Raw genomic sequence first — 17,637 nt, 5'->3', positions numbered from 1 at the left:
AAGCTTTCAACCCTTGATCAGGTATGAAAGAAATACAGAAATAAAATAATATACAGTATATGTAAGAGGGATATCTGGTTGCAATGGATGTTGTTTGGAAGTGGGAATAAGATAAGGTAGAAACAGGTAGCCAAGTGTGAAAAATTAACAGAGCGATAAAAGGCTATTCACTATTGAAATGCAAAAGGTCTAGACAGTAAGGAGACATCAGGGGGGAGTGGAATAGAACAATTGATGGGACAATACCACCCCCTCCTCATGCCTCCTTACTGTCTAGGCTGCTTTTGCATTTCAATAGAGAATAGCCTTCTATGTCTACTGTTCATTTTCACACTACCTGTTTCTACCTTATCTTATTTCCCACTTTCTCATAACATCCATTTCTTATCCCTCTTACGAACTATGTATGTATGTATGTATGTATGTATGTATGTATGTATGTATGTATGTATGTATGTATGTATTTATATAGCGCCATTAATGTGCATAGTGCCTCACAGCAGTAATACACGTGACATAATCATATAAATAACAAATACAAATAACACAAAAATGCTTCAAGTTCAGACATAAGTGCCATTTAAGAAAAGGAGTCCCTGTCCAAAGCGCTTACAATCTAACCATATATTTTATTTCTGTATTTCTTCCAAACCTGAATAAGGACCCTGAGCGGTTTGAGAGCTTCTAAAATATCACCTACTTGTTGGTCCAATAAAAGGTATCATACCACCTTCTGTCTCTTGCCCTCTTTAGTTACTACATGGAGGAAAGGACCAACACAATATAATACACAGCTATCCTTCTTTCGTATAACAATGCATACTGTATGTGTGTGTATATGTATATGTATGTGTATTATTATTTTTTTTGTTAATTTTTAAAATTGTGTTAAATGTTTTTATATGGATTAGAACAATTTGCATGGGCTCCTTTTTAATATACATGCCTTATAAAATGATGACTAAATAATAGTTTGGGGCCTTTACAGGGTTCCATTGTTGCTGTATTCCCAGATTTGCTGGGATACACATGCGAAAGGGTTAAGCGCTATTCGAGCCACGCCCACTGACGTGTCTCCCCGTTCCTTTGCCGAGTCAATGCTGGACAGGTGGATCCGGCCACGTCACTGCTGCAAACAGTTGCCACGCCCCCTCCACTAGAGGCAGACCGCCAATTAAGAGCGCTCGCCGGGAGCTCTGGGTTCCAATCGGAAAGCCCGCCATGGTAGGAGGCGGGGCCGTGAAATCTGTGCGCCCAATAGGGAGACAGAAGGGGAGGCAGCCAATGGGGCGCTAGGAATACGGGGGGCTCGGTTTTGACGTCACGGTCCGGGTGAGACCCTATGTATTCGCTGTGAGGCGTACCCCGGACAGCAGAGCAGGACAAGCCACAGGAAAGGCAGGACCGAGAGGAAACTGCTGCGACCATGTGTGGTGAGTGCGGCGAGGTCTATCCCAAGACGCACACGCCAGTGTCGTCGTCCCCTCACCCCCCCATCACTCACTGTGTCATCTCTGTCCCCACCCATCACTCACTGTGTCATCTCTGTCCCCCCCCCATCACTCACTGTGTCATCTCTGCCCCCCCCACCCATCACTCACTGTGTCATCTCTGTCCCCCCATCACTCACTGTGTCATCTCGTGTGTGCAGTGTCCCCCTATCACTCACTGTGTCATCTGTCTGTCCCCCTATCACTCACTGTTTCATCTCTGCCCCCCCCATCACTCACTGTGTCATCTCTGCCCCCCCCATCACTCACTGTGTCATCTCTGCCCCCCCCATCACTCACTGTGTCATCTCTGCCCCCCCCCATCACTCACTGTGTCATCTCTGCCCCCCCCATCACTCACTGTGTCATCTCTGCCCCCCCCATCACTCACTGTGTCATCTCTGCCCCCCCCATCACTCACTGTGTCATCTCTGCCCCCCCCATCACTCACTGTGTCATCTCTGCCCCCCCCATCACTCACTGTGTCATCTCTGCCCCCCCATCACTCACTGTGTCATCTCTGTCCCCCCCATCACTCACTGTGTCATCTCTGCCCCCCCATCACTCACTGTGTCATCTCTGCCCCCCCCACCCATCACTCACTGTGTCATCTCTGCCCCCCCATCACTCACTGTGTCATCTCTGCCCCCCATCACTCACTGTGTCATCTCTGCCCCCCCATCACTCACTGTGTCATCTCTGCCCCCCATCACTCACTGTGTCATCTCTGCTCCCCCATCACTCACTGTGTCATCTCGTGTGTGCAGTATCCACCCCATCACTCACTGTGTCATCTCGTGTGTGCAGTGTCCCCCCTATCACTCACTGTGTCATCTCTGTCCCCCCATCACTCACTGTCATCTCGTGTGGGCAGTGTCCCCCTATCACTCACTGTGTCATCTGTCTGTCCCCCTATCACTCACTGTCGGCTCATGTGTCCCCCACTCACTGTGTCAGCTCGTGTGCAGTGTCCCCCTATCACTCACTGAGTGTCAGCTCTTGGGCCAAGACACGCTGCCTGCTGGCTTCCCGTCACGGAGTTTCCGCTCTTGTTCTCTGGCCCCCCCATGTCCTAATAATACATTTATACCCGGGTCTTCTGCCCAGTGATATATTGTCCTGGAGACGTTATAATGTGTTTAATATGACGACACCGATTAGCAAAATCTTCTTTTGAGCTATTTCCCCCCCCCCCCCCATCCCCCGTCTCTTCTTACTAATTAATGTATGTATTATTGTATGGCACGCATTGACCTTAAGCTGTTCTACTATCCCTCATTTCTGTGCCTTTTAATAATTGTTTAATAGTCCGTGGTCATTTAGTAGCTTTCAGAAACTGATCATTTTATTAACTGAATATCTGTAATTGGTATTGCTCCAAGCATGGGAATATATATATATATATATATATATATATGTCACAATAGATGGACACTCCAACCAACCGTCTAACCAACTAACCAATAGAGTGGTGCTTAGTAAACCAATAGACTAAATGGGAAACTGTATAATCTACAGGGTGGGGACTCGCTTACATATTGTTGCTGTCATGTCTGCAGCGCTTATTCCCCTAGTGTTATATTAGTATGTTCAGTGTATTATTGCTGTATGGTGCTATATAAATAAAGATATACATACAAAATTGGCCAAATTCTATGCAGTTAGCAATGCTTCAGTTAATTGAAGTCCGATCAACGTTGACAAAGGCCCTGCTGGGGCCGAAACGTTGATCGGGCTACAATAAACTCTGAAGCATTGGCGATTGCAAGGAACTTGGAATATGTATGTTATTGTGTGCCCTGACGTACATGCAGAAAAAGGGAAAACCGAAGGATTTAAACTCTCCGCACCAGACAAAGTAAAGCAAAAAAGGTGTTTATTCACCAATAAAACACACGGCTAACAGTGTTTTTTTTATCTGTCCATAAACAAAGATTGGAGCAGTTGCTACTAGTAAGGTATTAAACTACTATATAGAAAGGTGTAAAAAATAAAAATAATAATAAAAAAACACACCAACTGGTACAGTACAATAAATGTCTTTGACTCGTTCAACGTTTCGACCTCAATGAAAAAAAAGTTGAGCGAGTAAAGACACATTTATTCTACTGTGTGTGTGTGTATTTATTTTTTCACTGCTCACACAGAGGTAGTTACGATCTGCATTAAAACAAATACATAGCCATATACACTCTGGAAAAGATATTTAGCCTTTCTGCATGTAGTGAGCTCCTGTGTTTTACAGTAGAAGAAGGCGGGGATCCTCTTTTGCCTTGTAACACTGTGTCTGTTTCTCATTACACACTTCATAATACTGCAAGATGCTGGGCCAAGAAAGGGGCAAAGTTGTGATTTCTTTAGCACTGGTTCAGTAGCTTATTTCATTTATATTCCATCTCTGCAGCCACCTCCTGGGGTGGAATGCGTTTGTGCTGCATCTACAGTGTGGATATACAGGAGTGATGTACGTGGAAATTACCTGGTATACCCGGCACTATTTCCAGTACCTGGAAATTACCCGGACCCAGCACCATGGGGCTGGAACCCGGTGCCGGCTAATGTCCGTTCTGCTCTGCTCCCTCGGTCCTCCTCTTGGAGAACGGCAGGAGCAGACCAGCACAAAACATACCTGCTGAGGGTGAGGAAGACCACGGGCGACATCCTTCAGGCGCTGGCATCATCAGCCGATGGGAATAGCAAAAGACGTTCTTCACAGCCGTGGGAGCGGGGGAGCATGTGGCAGGAGCGTTACTATTGGACAGTCTAGGAGGAGCTCTGCCCTTCCAATAGTCACCTTCCCCTGCTCCCACCGACACCTGCTGTGAAGGACGTCTTCTGCTGCTCCCACCTGCTGAAGAATGATGCCACCGCCTGAAGGATGTCTGCCGCTGCTCCCACCGCCACCAGGATGTCGCTGTGGTCCACCTCACCCTCCGCTGCAGGCAAGTGAAAACGACCCAGCAAATCCTATTTTTTTTCCCCAGGTTACCGGTACCTTTTAGGACCCTGTACAACACTAATATACAGGGCTCCAAGAGAAAATTCGAAGTGCAGTCATACTTAACGTGTGTGTGTGTGTGTGTGTGTGTGTGTGTGTGTGTGTGTGTGTGTGTGTGTGTGTGTGTGTGTGTGTGTGTGTGTGTGTTTGTGAAACTGAGCTACAACTCGGTCTTTGACTATTGCAATATTTGCATCATTGCCAACCTCCCCCCAAAAATGATCTTCCAGGGAAAGCAGTGTGTATTATATATTTTTATGCTTAGATGTCAAATTATTATACTTATTACTGTCTGCTTATTTGCATGTAGTTTCCCAGAATCCCTGGCTGCAGCGGAAGCACTGTATGCCAAGAGATAATGGGGAAAAATAGTGTTTCAGACCTGTGAGACGTGAATGTGTTCACAAATAATCTTTTTTTTTAGTTGCTGTACAGTGGAGGGGTTTTGTCACTTCTTTTTTTTACATACTATAACTTTATTTAATGTGGGGTTGATACGTATTAAACAAACTTTAAATGTTGCCAAGTAGGTCTGCAGCTTCAAAACTGTGACAGAAGATCAATGACTGTAGTACAATTTGCATCTGTGCCATGTCAGGGGAGTGGTGAAGAAAGGGGATTTTTATGGGTTTATGGGTACACTCCCAAATATGGGTGGTGCTTGTTAATCAGCTTGTGAGTGTGTGTTTGTGTGCGTTTTAAATATGTTCAGTGGTGCTTTGTATCTGAAAGGGTGCTTGAAACCTAAGCGTGCAGGGGGCAGGAATCCAGCTTTTAAATTTAGGGGAAATTAAGCTCGTATTTCCCCCCCTTTTATCCTAAAATAAATTTTAAAGGGCCATAATTCTCTTCTGTGTGTGTCACATTAGTTGCAATGCCACGTAGTCGGACACAAAACAACCTTTTGTAAATAAGGGAAGTCTAGTTGAATTCCCTAAACAAATCTAACTGTTCTCAAAGCAAATATTTTTCTGCTTTAATGTTGTTGGAAATTAATTAAAAATTGCATTTGCTCAAGGCCTGTGTTTCCACACTGAGTAAAACATTTTTTTATTAAAAAAACACTTATAGGTGTCAGATTTAGTTAAATACTAAGCACGGAAATCGTCTAATTGGGACCCCATAACATGTCCCTAGCATTCATACACTTTGGACCTAGGCGCGGGACTGCCCCTTTAAGAGGGAGTGAGCACATATAGCTGATTTAGGTCATGGTTCACTTAAGACTTGTGGTATTCATTTAAACATTTACATCCTTGTTCCTGATTCTTGATTACCTGACTATACCTGAGCTACATGTTAAAGCTGGTTTGTTAGTCAACAAGTGCTCAATTCAGATGGGTGGAGAGATATTTAGCAACCAAGTGGAATGATTATTGGTGCCTATTTGTTTAGTGGTCTTACATTGTTGTCTGTTGACAAACTGATGAAGCTCCGGACAAAGCTAATGCTCAAAAGGAGAATCATTGATTTAAACCAAGTAGTGTTCTTTACCTGCTCCACCTCTTGTGCAATTTTGGAGCATTAAAAGATCTACATTAAGCGTGGTCAGAAGAAAAATACTCTTGATCATTTAATAAAAGATGGGTTATGTGATATGTCAATGGAAATGTTATCTCGCTCACCTGAGCTGGAAATACATTTCCATGTATTTTTGTGGCGGTTTGGCACCTTTTATTTAATCAGAATTATCAAGAAATGTATATGGTGATTCTGAAATTAATAGGTATGAGGCTGGATTTGGACATTGAGTGGGTGAATGATTTAACAATTTTTTTTGTGTGTGTATCCCGGGCGTCTAAAATTTCCCAGCTGTGTGCAGTGATGACTGTCCTGCCAATCGCCACAGCGCTCCCCAGTGACGTTAATGCTGGATCTGGTGTGCTGTAAGCTGCAGCAGTGGTGGTTGGCAGGTCACGTCACTGCCACTCAGTGAGCTGGTTGATGCGGGCAGAGACATCCTCATTGGAGAGTGGGAGGCAAAGACTGCATGAGGTCTGGGGGCAGAGTTAGGCCTCGGCCATGTTCCCTGCTGGCGTGCTGAGCTGGCCTTGCGGTTGCTTACCGCACGCACTGTCAGGGGGCGGGCCGGGGGTGGGCGCGTCACTGGCCGGGGGCGGGCCAGTGACGTCACGGAGCTGGCTCGCCCTCATTGGGCGAACCGCTCACGTGACCGGCCTGTCGCGCCGGCAAGCGGGGAAATTTAAAATTCCCCTAAGACTTGCGCCCCTACTTGAGCCCCTACTAAAGCCGCTCTAATTGCGGCTGTAGGGGCACAGTGCTGAGCGGGAGCGCGCGTCAGCACGCTTCCGCCAGCAAGTGCTAAACATGGCCAAGACCTTAGACACGCTCCCTATGAGACGTGCGCTCTCCCGAACTGGAAGTGGGTAGCCGACACATCTCTCTAATCTCTTCCTCCCCCCCCACCCCCCCCCCACTAGTGCAATGTGGCAACTGGGATGTATGTCCCTCTTTTTACAGTATCATTCACTTTGATTTAACATTGACCGCTATTTATGTTATTTAATCTGCCCCCAGCACAGTAAACCTTCATTGTTGCTTTTCTTGCGTGTTTGGGTTTTAGATGGGTTTTTTTTTTATTATTATTTAGATTTTTATGTAAGACAAACCCTTGCTTAAAAAGCTTATTCGAAGCGTCTTATTCTATAGAAGTGTCCTTTTCAGGCTGTTTTTTTTAGGGGGAATAGCCCAATTTCAAATCGATAACCACATTCGTCCGAAAACAACCCTAACCCGACGACTTCGGACAAAGTGGACTTTCCCATTACATGTTGGCCTCTTCACTATGAGCAGCGACGGCTTTAATAGAGAGGTTGAAAGATCTGCAGCTATTGCGACACTTAAGTGCTGCTCCTCCTGCTCATTTAAGGAGAAGGAGTGGATCAGTGAGTAAAGACACTGACTGGCACTGAGAGTTTGAAGCAGGGGACCCTGGTTCAATTCCCGGTGTCGGCTCCTTGTGACCTTGGGCAAGTCACTTTATTTCCCTGTGCCTCAGGCGCCAAAAAATAGATTGCTATAGAAGCTCCACAGGGACCTGTGCCTGCAAAATGTCTCTGTAAAGCGCTGCGTACAACTAGCAGCGCTATACAAGAACATGCTATTATTAGTATTATTATTAACTTCCATAAGGCCCCTGTGCTGCATAAAGCTGACGCCAGGGGGAAAAACGCTGAAAACCTGTTTCATTGGCATTTGGCATAGTTTGCTCCGTTCCAGGTAGGGCAGTTCATATCAGTCACGGCTTGTGCAATGGGTATCCTATGCTCGTACAGCAGCAGTGCCAGGTGACAAGGAGGAGTTGTCACAACGCAGTGAGACTCTCTTTGGCCTTTGAAATGTGATTGTTTTGGTTTCTTTCATCGCAATCCTACACGTTTCTGTGTTTGTGGCATTGAAACGTCGGGTGCGGTGGTGATACACAAATGGTCTCCATATATACTGCATCTCGATCATTTGTCACACAAACCTCCGTGTGAAGTCACTTCATTTTATGGGTCACACACACACGTCATAAGTTCAAGTGTGTATTGGAAGTTCATGGTTCTTTGTAGGTGACTTTTCAATTGGCGTACAGGAAAATTAAATTCCATTTGGCATTTTAGTTGTGTTATAGTGAAAGCCGTTCCCAGGGGAACCCAGAACATTAGTTGATTATATGAATTAAGTTGCTTTTTCTGATGGCATGCTACCAAATTGTTTTAACTTTTTAATACCCAAAGTATTTGAAGGCCAAGTCCCAGATAATGGGTAAAAGAAAATGTAAACTTGTAATAGTAATTTAGTCTACAGATTTAGTTTGTGTATTTAATCTATTAAACATTTCCCTGCAATTAGTTAATTTTGGTACTTCCAGTTAATAAAGCAAATGTTTTGTGCTGATCGCAGTTAGGCTGGGCCTATAGCGACGGTTTGGTCGCGATCGCTGGATGTCATCTCAATTTGATTTCTCCAGCAGCCGCAGCCTGGCGTCAGCGTCGCCGGCACTATAAGCGCTGCCTTAGTTTGCAACGCTGTTGTTATTTTAAAAATTGAATTCTCCTTGTCAGGAAATATAAGCGTTTGAAATAGTAATTGTCCTGGATTTTACAATGGATCTCCCCAAAGATCCCAATGCAGTGTAAATGTTCCCATGATAACTTCAGAACCTAGAGATTAAGAAAATCCTGTCTCTTTATTTTTACAGGACATGGTGAGAGGGGCAATATACTGACATTCTTATGGGGGGAGGGGGCAATTGCTGTTTTAACTATATCTATAGTATGGTCCGATAAAGACAGCTCTTGGTAGCTGTCGGTATACAAAACTATAATACTCTGTGACTAATAGTACAGGATATCTTGGTCCATGAATCACCGGTTGGGAACCAATTAATAGATTAAGGCATGCGATCTGTTGCACAATTTAAGCCGTGGAGAGACTGTCTTTACTGGAAGAGTGTGTTTGTTCAAAGTGTCTATTTAAATGAGCAATCCATGCAATATCCTACATGGTTTTTTGTTGTTGTTGTAATCACTTTTGTACTTTTAGATAATACTTACATTTCTCTTTCTCCCTCCCCCCCCCCGCCGCCCCCAACTCAAAATTCAACACTTTCAACACTTTCCAGTTTGTGATCAATATTCCCAGCAGTTTGAGCTGCAAACTGTAACAATAGATAATGTTACCTTGGTAATATTAGAATACATTGTAGTTGCTGAGTTACACTGACTGAAGGATTGATTGAAACTGAAAGGCAGCCAGTTAGTGAACCCTGGGAAGCAGGATCTTTGCGGATCGATCACAGAATAGCTAATTGTTAGCTTGGGTTAATTCGTTTTCAATAAAGGTAATCAAAGGCTGCATATATTTTTTAAAGTATATTTTTATTTTACGTACCACTTTGAGTACCAGTGTAATAGGCAATCAGTGTTTTTCAATACATTTCCAAGTACAGTATCCCAGACTTCTTGTGACCTCGGTCCTTTTATCTCCTACCTTGGGCACAAAGTTAATTTGTAAGCATTTTCATAGCAGTGTTTAAGGGACAGTCTGAACTAGAACTAATTGTACTAATGACCATGACATGTTGATGGGGTTATTGCTCCTTTTTTTTTTTTTTTTAAAGCCAGAATTTGACTTTTATATTAAAGCAGCCGTCCCCTCTAGCATTTACTAATCGTGTGTGTGTGTCCCTAACAAAACACTGGCTCCTAAAACTGTCGGGCTCCTAAAGTGTCTTATATTGTTGTCACCCCACGATTATGTGTTACTGTTTAACGTTTTTTTTAATGAGGAAAACTTGATCCATACAATCCTTATGTCTGACCTGAAACTGCCACAGCTGAGCAGAACCACTGTAACTTTTGCCAATACACACCTGAATTGACACGCCTGTCTCTCCAGGGCAAACCACTTGGCCAAAATTCCTTAATACAACACTTTCAATACCTGTGATTAATCAATTGTTCTTAGTCAAGTGTTAGCTGGTCCATCCCTTTTTAAGGAGGAGGCGTGAATGTATTTCAAGATGAGCTTAATTGTGATTGAATTGACCTTTTTTAACGACTGCTGCCACCATGGCCTGCCCTGCATTGCTGTGTCTATTTGTTGCAGGCTGCTTCGGCAGCAATGATGGACCAATCCCTGCAATGCTGCGGATACGTGACATGCATTGAACACTAAAGGGGGCACCCCATGTCTTTGGTGCGGGAGGGGTAGAGGACAGACCATGTTTAATGATGCGTGTGAAACGACACTTCCAATACACCAAGCAGCCAGTCTCTACGTCATGTCTTCCGTATGTCTGTAGGGTTCACCAACGCGCACACGTTTAATTCCCTGTCCTCCGTATACACTCCGCTTCTATTCATTTACACAGCTATGTTTAAGGGAGATTCCTAATTGAAATGGTGTATCTGAGGGTGGCAGCCTTCTTCAACGTAATAGAAAATAATATTTGATTAATGCAAATTGAACTCCGCTGGCAACATCTTTTCGACCATTGTTTACTTTTGAAGCTCTTTTATTTGAATTTACTTCCTAACAATCCTGGACGACCTGCAGTAAAGCCGTCCATTGGCTGTAGTTAAGGACTGTACTTTGAGTATGGGCGTAATATTTCTTATACCTGGCTAGGATTATGGCATAAATACTTCTGGTTAATGTTGGCTTTTTTTTGGAAATTGATAATATAATGTAGTTTATCATTTATTTGTAACGCGCCAACATAGTCTGTAGTGTAGTACGAAGGGGCTGGAAGACTAAAGTCGGTGAAATAACAAACCTTAACATATTGTCACACAAAGTAAGCGGGGCCCTGCCCCAATGGGCTTACAATCTAGGAAAGGGTACAGATGCCCCCTGAAGAAGTTTTGTGTAAGATCAGAGTGAGATTTCCTTATAGATGTATAGTGGTTAAAACGACTCCAGTGCCTACATCATTGGCCAATGGTTTATCCTTGGCTGTAAGGAACCTATGTGCCATTTATAGCTTTAAGGTGTTATACCGTATTGAAATGGAAGCTGGAAAGTTGGCTCACACACTTAAAATGTGTTTGGTAAGAAGCTTGAAAGGGTGCATTATAAGCATGGAGACACCCTCGCCTCGTATCCAAAAAGGAACGCTTGTTTCCTGGGATATCTTGAAATTAGGGTTCTGAGGCCTACTGAATGGCTTTTTTTATTCCTAAATATCAATGGGGCATGTTAAATCTGGCAGAGCTCCTGCTGTGCTATAAAGATTACCTTTGATTGCCATAGCTGCATGCTTTATCCAACAATGTTTATTTTAAACCACTGGTCCCAGCCATTGACTCACGCACTAGCACCAGTCTCTAGAGCAGGCCTCCACAACTCTTGTCCTCAAGGGCCGCAAACAGGCCAGGGTTTTGGTATATCCCTACTTCAGCACAGCTGGCTCAGTATGACTGAGCCACTAATTGAACCAGCTGTGCTGAAGTAGGGAAATCCTGAAAATCTGGCCTGTTTGCGGCCCTCGAGGACTGGAGTTTTGCAGGCCTGCTCTAGATCATGGGTAGGCAACTCCAGTCCTCGAAGACTCAGCCACTGATTGCGCAACCTGTGCTGAAGCGGGATATCCTGAAAACCTGACAATAGCGCTTGGTGGCACTTGAGAACTGCAGTTGCCCACCCCTGCTCTAGATTGTTGTTCCCTGGAAGAATCTCTGCCCTGATCCTAATATTTCTCGAAATATCCCATAACTCCTAGAAATCCATAGGATCACAGATTTTTATTGGTCAATTTGTGCTCGTTGGTAGTTGGAAAGATATTAAAGGGCTTAGGGTTCATTCCACCTTTTTAAGTTGGGCAATAAGCAATCAATCTTTTAGAGCAGGATATTTGTATGTGAGGTCTGTAGTAATATTTGAGCAGGGTTGATCTATGAATGTGGGCCAGCCTGTATTAATAATTAGCTGCCATTAGAGATGACTATAGCATGTTTCCATGTAATGCAGGTATCTACTATGTCACTTTATTGTGACAGTACCCCAGAAAACCTGTACTACAAGAAGCCTCTGTTCTTGGTTTATTTATAGTTACTTTCCCATTTACTCTGGGAAGTAGTAGTCTTTAGTCCTTTTTGTCGATTTTTGGTAGTTTTGCTGATCTTCATGTATCTGACCTACTTCATAATAACTCTTATTTCATATTGCACTTTTAAGACAATGGCACTCAAAACACCTCACTAGTACAGTATAGTGCGCAGTACACATTTCATACAGACAGTCCCCGTCCAGATGAGTTTACAATCTATGATTTTGGTGCCTGAGGCACAGGGAGATAGTGGCTTGCTCAAGGTCACAAGGAGCTGACACACGGAATGGAACCAGTTTCCTCTGTGTCATTGTTTAGAGTCTATGGGGCCTATGCAGAGAGCAGCGCTATTTCAAAACTCGCCATTTTTTGGAGAAAATCGCGCAGAAAATGGCGAGTTACGAAAAACGCGCCAATTTTGTTTTTCTATTTCTAAAACTCGCCTCGCGGCTGGCGAGAACCTTCATCTCGCCAGTTTTAAAAATATCCTTATGCAGAGAGGCGCGAACGGCATCTAGCGGCTGTTCGCGCCAATAAAATGGCGCGATTGTCTCCTTTTTTCCTCGCCAGGAAAAGTTGGCAAGAAGCTGCCGCTCGCGGCCATAGCAAAGGGAAAAAAAAGGCGCGATTTTTTTTTAACACATTTCTGCAGCGCGCATCTCGCCAATTTAAACTTGCCACACGCATTCATGTTAAACATAGCAGAATTCGCACATTTCTGCATATGGAGAATAAAACTCTCCAAAAAAGCTACTTTTTATTAAACTCGCCATTTTTAAAATTCGCTGCTCTCTGCATAGGCCCCTATGTCTTTACTCACTGAACCACACTACTCCTTATTAACTGGACAGAGATGGGGGAAAAACGCCAATCACAATATGTAGTCTGACACACCACTCGGATTAAAAGGCTTTTATACTTTTTTTTTTCCCCCCCCTAAAGGTCATGCATTGAATGCAATATCCAGTAACAAACGCATCTCGTACTACAATACTCCTGTTATCAGAAAAGTATACAAACAATACAAAAAGGGCTGACGCACCTGAACTCAATGTTTCAGGAAACAACGCTTTCTCGAGAGGAGGAAAAAAACATCTCAATTGATTTAAATAGAAGATGGAGATTGAGTTCCCTCTGGGCGGCCGCTCCCTCCTCCTGTTAGCGTGACATGGTAACTGATGTCATGTGCAAGTATCGCCAGCGCGGTATAGTAGATTACATTCAACAGCAGAAAATTCAAGTTGCCCTGCTGTGTACAGGGGAGATTAAGTGAAAGAATCCCATCAGATACATCAATACACAATCCCACAATCCATGTAATATCCTGTAGTGTTGCAGGCTGATTAGATGTTGAGATACCCATATATTCCTTAACCTTACAATAAGTAACCTAATGGAGACAAGCTCATGAGGACTGCTCATCATTTCAAGATGACTGTAAATTAGGTAACATGTAATGTCCCTTTCCTCATTCATACCCTGGGGAGACAAGGCATTCATTGTATAAATCCTGTGTCATTCACATTTTCTTTCAAAACAATATTATATTCCCCATATCCGCCCCCTCTTGGCAACTATCCAGTCAATGGCCTGAAGCTGACTTGCGAAATGCTTAGTCACTGGAGATTTCTCATCCTTATTCCTTGGCCTACTTTTATACTCACAAATACATTTACATAATGGTCTTGTAGTTTCACTCACCTAGATAAATCCACAAGGGTACTTGATAAAGATTACAAAAGATGTTTGGCAATTGCCAGTCATTGGGTGAACAAACTATTCCCCATGAATTACACTATTACATTGTACACATCTCCCACATGGTAACATAACCTTTAACTTTCGGGAACCATGACACTGTAGATTCAGTATGTGGCAAATCCTCTCTTATACGCCATCAGTGATTTTTCTGAAGGTTTCTGCGATCTACAAGTCCACTTGCAACCAACCACACCAAAATGTGTTGATTATGTGTTGCCTTTTTGTGCGTTTTCGTGTGTTGTCACAACAGGTACTTGTTTGCATGTCTATCCCTTAGACATTTGATTAAATAGGGTCTCTAGGCATTCATTCAGCCTCCAATTAAGCTCTTTGCAACAGATGAGATTTTTAAATCTCTAGAGAATTTTTGGATCTTCCTGGTACGTTTTTCATAGACTTCATTTGCAATCTCATGTATTGACTCTTTGGTAGCCCCTCTTTCAAGGGCTGCGGGTGGAAACTACAGCCTGTAGATATGTTATAATCCATGGGTCCCAAACCTTTTACTACCCAAGGGCACACTTGCGAGTTCAGAAGAGTGGCAGGCACCAACCAATACACACACACCCACCCCCTTGGGCTGGAGGCCTGCAGTGCAACCCCCTAGTGGTTTATGTTGGTCTCTCAGAAAAACTCTGCCTATCTGAATTGCGATTAATTTATCCCCCCAGTCAAAAAAAGACGGAGATCCAGGTCCGAGATGTAAACATGGCACAATCTACGAGTCTCTGCTTATCTTGTAAATTGTATTGTATGTCTTTATTTGTATGTCTTTATTTTAAATGCCATACCTAGAACATAGCTTCTTTCAAAGGCAGTCGCGGGCACCCACAAAAGGCTTGGCGGACTCCATGGTGGGCACCCCTGTTATAATAAATTGGCTTCACATATAGATGTGTCCTCAATCCTTGTTCCAGGAAGTTAATCTACTCAAAACTATTGTAAAGGAAATTGTCTTGTGAAGGTGATTGAGGCTCTGTTGGAATTCTAACAAACTGTCAACTCTCCCCTGCCAGATATAGAACAGGTAATCTATATATCTACCCCATGTTAAGATGGCCATGATAAATGCATTAGATTGGCATCTAATGTGGCAGGGGGACACATTGGCCCCCATCATGATTAAAAAAATCAAATTTAAAATAAAAACTACATTCGAAAAGAAAATAAATAATTTGTAGTCAACATAATGCTTTTGGAAGCTCAAATTTAAAAAATGTAACTCTAAAGAGTAGTCTGGTTTTCAGTTGTTCTTTAACAACTTCCAATACTTCACCATGTGCGATGGAGGTATACAGACTACTCAATTCGTAGTGCAGTGTAGATCATATAGCGTACAAAGAAGTATATTTTTTTTGTAGTTCAACATGCCACCTTTTCACTTCCAACATGATTGGCATTGAGAAATATACCTTTAACTGTCTTGTCTGTCCTGCTAATAACCATTTATGGATATGGATCTCGGATATGTCTATAAACCTCATTTTGAAACCAAGTCATAATTCTTGCAATCACTGCCTTCGTGTCACGTTAAGTGAAGACGTTCTTCCTATTTGTGTTAGAAACACCTCCATAGTCTTTCAGTAGACGATCACTAGTCTTGGTAATTTGTGAATTGGTAAGTAAGTGGGCCCCACTTATCCAATGCTCTTAGGTTTTGAGACCACTCAAGTGTTCTCCTTTACATGAGCCAAGAAAAGGCTTGCAAGTTTTTTTTTAATGTTACCGTGATATAGTTCCGTCACATTACAACTACTAAAGAATTTTGGTTCCTTAAGGACCAGTTTGGATCGCTTGAACTCTACAGCTACTATCCGTGTGAACCTAACACGACACTTATTTTTCTTTCTCCACAGGAATATTTGCTTACCTCAACTACCACGTTCCCCGCACGCGGCTGGAGATCTTGGAGAGACTTATCAAGGGCCTTCAGAGGTTGGAGTACAGAGGATATGATTCTGCAGGTGAGTAACAACCCAATTTTGGAGTACTTAGAAGTTACCCCTAAGAATGGAGGCTACAGGTGATCCCAATGTGATGTGTGGCCAAATTAGTGGAAATGAGTTTAGTTAATTTAGGATTTCTCAAATGGTTCATTTTTAAAATAATTTTCTCGATTTTTATTTAGCAAGTTCCTACATTGTTATATGTACATGGTTGAGTTTTAAAAGGTGACAATAACCCACACACAAGGGTGAGTTGAGGTGAATTAGTCGGACTATGGTATGACAGGTATGGGGTCTTTGATATTCTGTGTTTTTGAGATTTAGGGTCTTGATTTGTGCACTTTGCCTCAAACTGTTTTAATATAGCAACCCTGTCCCCCCAGTTTATCATAGATAAGCATATCATAGATTGTCCCATATATCCACCATTTATGTGGGAGATTAGTTTATTAACTTGCAATGTACTGTTCAGACCCTGATTTGGTTGAAAAGGTTACTAGAACTTGCCTCCTATTTGGTGACAAGATATCATGGGATTACAGCAAGATGGTGCCCCCAACCCAGTTCTAAATATGGTAGTTTCTATAGCCTAGTGTTTTCTAAATTCTTTACACCGGAGACCCAAAAGCAGTATTTTTGGTTTTTGTGTTTCCTTTGGAACCCTCATCCATGTTTTTCAGATTGTTTCCCTAAAATATGCCATTGGAAATAATGCAGAATATTTAATTTGGTTATTGATGCATTAAACCGGCCTTCCTGTTTGTCATTTTCTCCCCCCAACACTTTTTGTGTATCCTCCACCTTTTAAGTACCCTAAGCCAACCCCTCCCCCTCAACCCCCTCCATCCCAGGTTGGTAAACCAATACATAATGAACACTTGAAGTATAATACATCCAGGGAGAATTTGGGGAAACTCTTTTGTATCTGATTTTCCTTCCTACATCATGCCGTAGTATCGGGTAGAAAACGCTGTATGCCCAGGTTAGGGGAATAGAACACACAATCTGACATTCTTCTGGTTTTGGTTTTTATTTTAGGCGTTGGTATAGATGGTGGGAATGAGAAGAACTGGGAGAACAACACTGGCCAAATCGAGCTCATCAAGAGGAAGGGGAAAGTGAAAGCCTTGGATGAAGCCATCTACAGTACGTGTTACTAGATTCTTCTTTGGAGTTTGGTTGTAGTTTGTAATGCCTTTTTGGGGGACCAACATTACGGGAGCTTCATGGATTAATTGATGGTGCACAGAGATTTCGAAATAGCATAGGCTTCTACAAGCAGAAGTAACCTACGAGATTTCGAAAAACCTACAAGAGAACTTCATTTCTCCAGAATTAGTATGGCTACTAATGCTTAGATTCATCTTAGAAATAATACATTATCTGAATTTTTGGGGGAAATCCTCAGAAAAGAACATGGTGTTGCTTAAAAATAGATACTTGAATGTTACGGTCCAAGCACTGTTGACAATGACAATCAGAATAACCACTTCAATCTGTTGGAGGTATCTCCCAGGATGTAGGCCTGACTGAGTAATTCAGTAGTAATGTCCCTGCCTTTTAAATTGGTGAACACAGTTCATATCCCAGTGTCTGCTTTCCATGTGACAGTGTTGAAATCACTATCTCCCTATACATCAGGCATCAAAATTAGATTAGACGTTCTTAAAGGAAGGGACTTATCGGGCCTGCAAAATTCTAAGTGCTTGGTTGACTATCTGTCTGACAGTGCCCCAAATCATTAGAAATGGTTTTATAACCCTTTCCAGATTGATGAACACCAATAAAAGCTTTTCTGAGGTCCTCAGATTTCTTTTGATCGTGACATGACATGTTTCCACAAACAATGGTGAAGATGAAACCCACAAAGTTTCTGACCTTTTT

General features: G+C 42.8%; 1 protein-coding gene across 2 annotated transcripts in view; it reads left to right on the top strand.

The window, feature by feature from the left end:
- Positions 1–1,232: 1,232 nt before the first annotated feature.
- The window catches only part of LOC142495614 (glutamine--fructose-6-phosphate aminotransferase [isomerizing] 1), a 38,378-nt gene continuing 21,973 nt past the window's right edge, over positions 1,233–17,637 (top strand). For both annotated transcript variants that reach the window (XM_075601306.1, XM_075601305.1), the window contains exons 1-3: positions 1,233–1,433; positions 15,664–15,771; positions 16,792–16,899. In XM_075601306.1, coding sequence (XP_075457421.1) covers positions 1,427–1,433; positions 15,664–15,771; positions 16,792–16,899 — 223 coding nt within the window. In that variant the 5' untranslated portion in view covers positions 1,233–1,426. The remainder of the gene's footprint in view (positions 1,434–15,663; positions 15,772–16,791; positions 16,900–17,637) is intronic.

This window comes from Ascaphus truei, chromosome 5 (assembly GCF_040206685.1).
Source record: "Ascaphus truei isolate aAscTru1 chromosome 5, aAscTru1.hap1, whole genome shotgun sequence".
Lineage (NCBI taxonomy): Eukaryota > Metazoa > Chordata > Amphibia > Anura > Ascaphidae > Ascaphus > Ascaphus truei.
This window is presented reverse-complemented; position numbering and strand designations above follow the sequence as displayed.